This window comes from Limulus polyphemus, unplaced genomic scaffold (genome assembly GCF_000517525.1).
Source record: "Limulus polyphemus unplaced genomic scaffold, Limulus_polyphemus-2.1.2 Scaffold272, whole genome shotgun sequence".
Lineage (NCBI taxonomy): Eukaryota > Metazoa > Arthropoda > Merostomata > Xiphosura > Limulidae > Limulus > Limulus polyphemus.
Window position 1 is genome coordinate 476,026 of NW_013665882.1, and position 8,776 is coordinate 484,801.

Here is an 8,776-nt window from a genome sequence, read left to right on the forward strand (position 1 = left end):
TTTTCTTCATTACTTATGTATTTAATTTTTTTTATAGAAATTGGCTGCTAATCATTTCTCTCAAAATCTCCAAGAACCAAAGATGTTTCCTATGAAAGTTAGTCATTTTGAAAAATGGAATAGTACTCTTACTTGGCCAAATGAGTGAAATGTTATCAGTATACAATACAGCCTGTTTGAGATAGGGGAGGGAGGTGTATTTGCACAAAAGTTGAACTGATGCATTAGTAGGTGACCAGTTGCATAGATCATTAAAATTGTGATCTATTTTACAATGAACATTATTTTAGAACTAAAACTTTCTGTAATTCTCTTTTTGTTACTGTAACAGTTGAAGAAGGTTGGACTTACATTCAGAATCAGGGCTAATCATTTTGAGTTTTACTCTCTGTTGACACAAAGGCAAAAGTTGGATTCTTTAGAATTTGTATGGAAGTTACTTTTAAAATGTTTTTATTTTTATGGTAGTTAAACTATATATGTAAAAATAAAACTCCCAATATTCCAGAATTGTTTTAACACATCTATATGATGAAGGTCGCATGACAACCTTTAAATTTTGATTTTTAATCATGGATAAAGATGAATAAATAATTATCAGTTCGTCCCGATGTTGTTTTGCAGGAAGTTGTGTGACTAGATAGGTTATATTTTTTTACAGTCTGAAGAGGGAACGAAATGTGTACTTCTATTCGAGTTTCTTAGCTTATTTTGTTGGACTAGTAACAACAGTTCTTGTAATGACGTATTTCAAGCACGCACAGGTATGTTTTAATTTTTTAAATAATTATTATAATTTAAATTGCTGCTTGATGAATTTCACTAATCATCTGTTGTTCACTTAATTTTGGAAGTGCAATGTAATTGTAATACCAGCTAACACGTGGGTGTCAGATGTTTGTATCCTAGAAACCATTCATGGGGGGGCATAGTTTGATTTACAGAATAAAAATTCTACAAATTCCATATACATAGACTGTCATATGATAGAAAGAAAAAAATCATTCTTTTTTTTTTTTAAGTCTTTTACTCAAATATTTTTTTGTAACAGGACAGTTTTAATTTAAGTAAAATATTGATCCCAGTGCTAGTTTAATTAAGTTGTGGCCTTAATCTGTTAAGAGTTTTTTTTTTATGCACAGGCTTCTCTCATTATTACATATCAGTAAGCATGCAAATCTCCTAGCTTAAAATAAATTATCATGCTAAGCATAAATATGACATGGTGATATGTTGTATAGCATTTGAAATTATTTCATAGAGTAAGGACGAGAGATGTCTGCACATAAAAGACTTATTCAATAGACGAAGGCCACAAATTCGAAATAGATCTGCAATCACTCTTTTACTATAGTTGGGATTTCTGGTTGTTTGATTGCATGTGGTTTTAATTAAAAATACATTACTATTCAGTTGTTTTTGCAAACATTAATATAGTAGTAATTATATTTTTCATGTAAATTATTAAACAGCAATGTTTTGTGTGTTTCCATTGTGTAGTTCAACTTTTCCAGGTTTTACCTTCTATTTTCTAATTTGAACTTTCATATTTTAATGTACTTGAAAATTGTATTTGTGTACTGAGGATTTTAAATGCTAAATGGGCTACTTTAGTATAGTTTAATAAATCTCTCTGGGAAGCTTATGCAGCTAAATGGTGGAGTTAGAATAATTTTATCTGGTATTAAATAGTTCGTACAATGTTAGCTGTCTTTGTTAAACAAAGATCAAGCCAGTTATTGTGTGAAAATAATTCACTCAAAAAAAAGAGAGAGAAAGAGGATCAGACAACTAAATAATAGAAATGAGACCTCTAAAAGATAATTTTGAAGTGAGTTAGAGAAATTATCAAATTTGTTGATTTTTGATTGTTCAAGAGATTACTAAAGCTATTAAATTGAATTTTAAAGAAAGACTTGCATTGACTAAAGCTAGTCTTCATGTATATTTATAAAAATTTTGTGTTTGCATTTTCAGCCTGCTCTCCTATATCTAGTACCAGCATGTATTGGAGTACCTTTCTTTGTAGCTCTTCTAAGAGGAGATATTAAAACCATGTTCCAGTAAGTAATGTTTATAGATAATTCCAGCAAAATACTTCTGAAGCTTAATTTAACATTGTCATAAACTGTTGTTATTAGAACGTGATGTTTAAAGAAAATTATTCTGTTATGGTACTATAAGAAATTAATCTTGACAGTAGTGTGTAAGTTTTAAGTCTAAAATGTAACGTTATTGCTTTTGATCACCAAATTAGTCGAAGTTGTTATAAACTGTAATATTCTAATGAAAGTTTGGAAAGAAAATTATTTAAAAATGTGTTTGTTGAATGTAATGCAGGATGTATTTTCTGTTAAATTTTGTGAAAATGAAAATTGTCTACTATAATTATGCAAGAAAGTTATTACACCTTATTCCTTGTAAATGGCCAATATAAAGATACGAGTAAAGCACTTGTTACATTTAGACAAAAATAATGCTTAAATTCACTTTTTACAATTAAAAAACTACTAAATGTAACTACAAAGCAAAAAAAAGAATTGTTAACTAAAAAAAAACGTTAAATAATCTAAGGTCGTTAATATTAAAAATAGAGGATTTGCAGTCCCATTTACAGTGCTAAGACTTATTAGTTTTATTAGCAATTAGATATAACTAATCAAAATGAATATTTCAAACTCTGACTATGATAAATACAATACAGAGAAAATAAAACCAATGTTTTCTGTTGTTTCTATTTCCCATATTTTGTTGCAGTATTTTTTATTTATCCAGTGTGGATTACATTTGTTTCATTTTGTTTTATTGATACCCAATCTGGTTCTACAATCACACCTCCAATCTCCATTTTGTAATTTTAAGGCAAATCACTGATTTTGTATACCTTTCTCTATGTATTTTGTTTCTGCTTGTTACAACATTCAGCTTAAAGAACAGACCAAACAATTTGTAGGGTACCCCAGCAGTAATTAGTAAGATTAATTACAGTTTGTGTGTGTGATTCGTATGTTATTCTGGACCCTGTATCCAACAAAATTTGTGGACCTATAGGCAACTTGCTGCGTAAATAATTTAGAAAAAATGTGTTTAAAATTACAAAGGGAGCCATTGGTAATTCTGGTGTTGAATAAACCAAGACTGATTAAAGTTGAATCATAGAAAAATAATTCTTAGTTTTAAAATTGTTTACCAGCCTTCTAAGATAAACACTCAAAATATTTTATTTGTATGAAGGCTAAAACTGTTGCAAATGAAAAAAAAGTAAATTTTGTAATGAACTATCTCTGAGGTTTAATTTGCCATAAATAAGACTGTGTTTGCTTTATAATGACAAACACTTGATAACAAACAAAAATATATAACTGATTTATCTTGATCATGTGCATTTGTTGAGGTAGTAAACAAACTGACAACAAGGTTTTATTTAATTATTTATTAAGTTTTGTATTATAAATATATGAGGTTACTAACAAAGGGATTTTGTGTGCTTAGGAACTGTGTTCATTTGATCTACTGATATGTAGCTATATGTTTTCTAATTCAAAATCCACTTATCAATAGTACTGTGTTTACAGAGATAAATAATGTAAGCTGAAAATCCTTTGTTCAACCCTCAAAAACGAGTTATGTTACTTTGTAAGAGTCTATCACTGGAAACTCATGATCATTATAAATATGCTTTGATGTATTACTCAGCAATAACACTTTACTTTGCTAGATATGAAGATCACCCTGAAGAATCAAAGACTGATGCTGTGAATGATGAAAGCAAAGACGAAGTTAAGAAAGAGAAATGATGCTACTGTACTTAAAGTTGTGTATGTCTGACATTTACTGTGGGTTGTCAGCACAATTTCATTTGATCCTTAAATGTTTTGGGTTCTTTACCCTCAGATTTCCTGTTCAGAGGTTGTTTTTTACAAAACCTTTGCATTTTATGACACGTTTGAACTAAATCTCTTATTTTTCTCTAGTGCATTTGGCTAGAAACAATATTATTGTGTAGTGATGCTCTCAAATAAAGAAGTTTTACTCTATAATCCATTGTAATCTGTTGTAAACTAAAGATTGTCATATGATTTACTAAGTTTATTAGGAAATTAATTTTTTTAACTGATTAAACTTGTGTAATTTGTACTTTTGGAGTATGATATTCACAGGGTCTGTGACATTTTTTTTACAGGAGTTGCTTGTTTCATCTACTAAACTTTTTGCTTCATCATTATCATTCAAATACATCTGTTATTTTAAAGAAGTATTTTGCATTTCCTTGTTATATTAATATCATATAAGTTATGTAGCATATTCATCAGATTTATGTATGCTATCAGTTTCTAGTTGATGCACTTGGTGTTAAAGTCATTGTAACTAATCAAGTTTCATTTTTCTGCCCTTAGTTTGTTTGGTATTATTGTTTTTCTTTCCAAATAACTGCATTTCTCAAATGTATTCACACTTGATCTACATTTACATATGCTCATCTGTTCAAAACAAAGTCAATTCATTGTATTTTTTCATTGTTTTTTCTTTGCATAAAATACACTTGAACAGGAAACCTAGGGAAAAGAAAATCCTTTACGATAAGGAGAAAAAACATGTATATTAATTTTGCATTTTTTTTGGTGACGGAATATACTTTTAATACCCTCATGTTCATTGTTTCTCTTTGTAAGTCTTCTCAAACGAGAAATGACATAATTTGAAACCTTAAATGGACCATTTTGGCTTGCAAAAAATCAAAGTCAAAACAAAGTCAATTCATTGTATTTTTTTCTGTTTCCTTTGCACAAAATACACTTGAATAGGAAATCTAGGGAAAAGAAAATCCTTTATGATAAGGAGAAAAAACATATATATTCATTTTGCTTTTTTTTTTTGGTGACGGAATATACTTTTGATACCTTCGTGTTCATTGTTGGACCATTTTGGCTTGTGAAAAGAATATCAAGATCTTCCAGTATTCTTGATAATTACATAATAATTCACTGATATGTGTTAGTTCAAATACAAAAAAGATTTTGAAGACTTAAAACATTCCTACAATAAGTTATAAAGAAAACAGTATTCATTCCTTATAATGCCCAAATATAATAAATGGCACTACAAAATGAAAATTAAGTTATCTTATGCTTGATTGCATTCTCATTTTAGAATCAAATACATCGACACTTATGTGATGCTAGACTTCATTAATTACAGATTCTTATAACATGTTTTTTATTTTTCTGTATAAGTGTGTCTGAAAGGTATTAATAATTTGAAATAAACTTTGTTTTTCTGAAATGCTGATTCAAAAACTAGTTTAGCAGCACATTGAGTTGTGTAATGTGAGATTATATTTTTCAAGTACTGTATGTGTAATCTTATTTATTAAGATTGTGCCTTTTCCGTTTACCTTATTACATATTACACTTCAACAATTCAAAATAAAACCTCTGTTAATATTGAAGGATTTAATTATTTAGAAAACATGGTGTGTAAAAATTATTATAAGGCAGAATTAAAGTGTTAGAAGGATTATTAGAAATTGTGCTACAACTGCTTGGCATTTGTCTTTAAATTAATGTTATTACATTTAAATATAAAGAAAGATAATAATGAAAAACTAATGAACTAAATTTGTGTATTTATTTATAGAACATATTTGATGAATGAATATTAAGACAAAACTGTACAACAATAGAAATACTGAATTACTGTTTAGAATGGATTAAAACTGTGAATTTGTTGTATTCTTGAAATGGTGTCCTTTTGAGTTATAATATTGTTCTATATATATTAAAAAATCTGAGAAAAATACTTAGATATTTAGTTCCTCATAATTTATTTTCTTCAATTTGAATTTTTATTATAGAAACACGTTTTTCAATATTTAATAGAAACTAAGTGTTTCAAAGTGGTGTGTCAAAATGACCTTGTGATTCATTTGCCAGAATGAAATGCATATATATATATATATATATAAATTTTCTCTTCCTCAACAGTGTGTGCTGAATATGGACTGGTCCTCTGATCTGTTACTACATAATGTCTCAAAGCTTCTTTGTATTAAATACATGCTTCCTACTTTAAGATTTATGGTACTTAACACTTGTTCTAAATCTCTAGTGTTAGTTTTTTATTGGTCTTTATTCCTTTCTTGTATACAACAGTTCATGAGGAATGTCGCATTGGTTCTTTAAAAGCCCTTAATAAATAATGGCACATCTTATGAGTCAGAGATCAAATGCTCTTCATTTGAAGACTTGATTTTACGTTTCTGAAAGTGGTATATGAAGGTCTTGGGGAAAGAATATTTCAGAGCCCTTCCCATAGCCCAAATATACTAATGTTCCACAAGTAAAAAACAAACTAAATTATGCCATAAATAAAATAAAACCACTTTTTTTTTCAATTGTTTTGTGTAACGTTCCAGCAAAAGTGTGTGTGGAGTTATGGGAGACTTCACAGATGAGCAACTGTTTCTCCCAAAAGTGTTAATTTTATGTATCTTACAAGTATAGTTATATGAATTGTAAGTGAATACCATCAGATGAGCACTTGGGTATAAAAAAGTATTTTGTATTTTTCCTATGAAGATCTTTACAAGTTGGGTCACGTGGGCCACCCCATCTATATGTATGCTACTACTGGTGTAAGTCTTTGTTACTTAACTCTTATACACAGCATATTTCTTACGTAACATTAGTATAGACTAAACTGTACAGTTTATTTGTAGCAGGAAAACTTTTAAATTTTTATCCCTGGTATGTCAGTAGAAATAACCCAAGATCTTTTTTAGACACCTTTGGACCCAATATCCTTGGAATAAATCATGAACATAATGTACTGTTGTTACTAACCACAACAAATAACTTGTTTGTCTTGGTGTGGTTAAGTCTCAGTGTACTACGGTTAGTTGAAGTATCAAGAAAAATGTCTGTGTTTTTATACTTGAAACACTTTTTAGATTAGGATATAAATTTCTTACATAGTGTCTGCTACATCTTCTAGACTGTTTAGGCATTCCTTTAATGATGAGGTGAGGAGATTTGATATTTTCAGCACATTTTCATCTATTTATAGGTTCCATCTCCACAGTTGTTAGAAGAAGTTGCTCAAAAGTAGCACTTTAGTCACAGATGCTACTTAGATTCAATCTAATTAGGTTTTATAACTAGACCCTTGAGATTATTAAAGGGAGGAGAGCCATTCCATACTCCATAAATATAAGATAGTTTGTAGAAGTTATGTTAAAATCATCTTAAGTATGGTACCTGATGATGAAACTAAAAGTAATTCTAATTAAAAAAAAAAAGTGATACATAATAGTAATAATAAGTTACAAAGTAAAAGTGGTTGCTTCCACATGGCTGGTGGTTTGAAATTAGGAATGGTGCAATGCTATGTGGACTGTACATTGACAAATGTGCTGCAATGGAACTTCACAATTGGAGGAAGGAGGACAGTGCTTTGATCAGTTGCTAAGCTTAGCACTTTTGGTTACTCAGTAGAATGGTTAGCTTGCCATGTATTATTAATTTGATTTGCTAGAAATGTGCTATGTTAATAGACTAGGTATCTTTTCTAGAATACTATACTATGATAAAGTGTTTTTTTTTGTCTGAAACGTGTAGATTATTTTATCATCTTGTATCTAGAAATGGGTGCAACAGTTAAAATTTTTGTTGGACTTGTGTGGTAGACAGTTTCAGAAAGCAAGGTAGTCTAACTAGGGATGGTCATGCACATGTTACTGTAGGTCATCTTCTTGTGGTGCCTGGAATATCCTGCTTAAAGTTCATGAGTACTAGGTGACAGAGATCCTGATCTATTTTTCTAAGTTGCTATTTGATTCAGCGAGTGGTCAACTATTTATCGCAGTCTCTACCAAGCTTCTTGCATCTCTGTATACCCAGATAATTTTAAACTCTGTAGTTCATTGGAAATTTATATCATTAAGTTTTACAATAATTTGTAAAATAAACTAATCCTGCATTTTACTAATAACATCTTCAATGTTTGTTCATTTAATTCCAGCTCTTCTCTGAATGCCTAGTAATATTACTGGTAATTCTAAGAACTTAAGAGTAAAAGAAAATGCTATCACACAGTACATTTACCGTATAAAATGCCAATGAGGGTTCAATAGGCCGTTTGGGATAAGACAGACGTAGTAATAGTCTCGGTGCTATGGATATGTTATTCAATTTGTTGATAGACTACAGAGGGTAACTGAATTGTATATATAATACTAGGTGGAGTACCCGTCCCCTGGACGGAAGTTATGTAAATTCATGATTAACGAAAGATGATATCTTAAGACTTAAAAAGTTGCTCCCCTTACATACAATTGTAAAAAACGCCCATAAAAACACAAAATGTAAACCGCAAATTTGAATGTATTTCCGCATGGACCCAACAAACCTTCATGCCAGATTTCGTGAAGATCCATTTATAGGGGCTAAGTGGTAAAAAATGCAAAACTGAAAATTTGTATGGACCTAATGAGCCTTAATACCAATTGTGGTGAAGATCCATCCACACCATGCGGAGTAGTGACACGGACATACAACATACAGTACTATTATATTTATAGAGATATAAGAAAACACTGGAATAGCAGACTTTTTTTTTTTTTAGCTTCTTTTATTAATTTCTTTTACCGGTTTCGTGATTTGAATGTCACTATTCAGGAAATGTTTTGCTGAGAATCTATAACTAAAAACACAAATACCGCTTTTCAACTAAACATACCGTATTTTTCGGAATATAAGACGTACCCTTATTTTGAAGA

General features: G+C 29.8%; 1 protein-coding gene across 1 annotated transcript in view; it reads left to right on the forward strand.

Moving 5' to 3' along the window:
* The window catches only part of LOC106456927 (minor histocompatibility antigen H13-like), a 21,949-nt gene extending 16,144 nt beyond the window's left edge, over window positions 1–5,805 (forward strand). The window contains exons 9-11 of the mRNA XM_013916306.2: window positions 662–764; window positions 1,978–2,063; window positions 3,719–5,805. Coding sequence (XP_013771760.1) covers window positions 662–764; window positions 1,978–2,063; window positions 3,719–3,797 — 268 coding nt within the window. The 3' untranslated portion in view covers window positions 3,798–5,805. The remainder of the gene's footprint in view (window positions 1–661; window positions 765–1,977; window positions 2,064–3,718) is intronic.
* The last annotated feature ends 2,971 nt before the right edge of the window (window positions 5,806–8,776 follow it).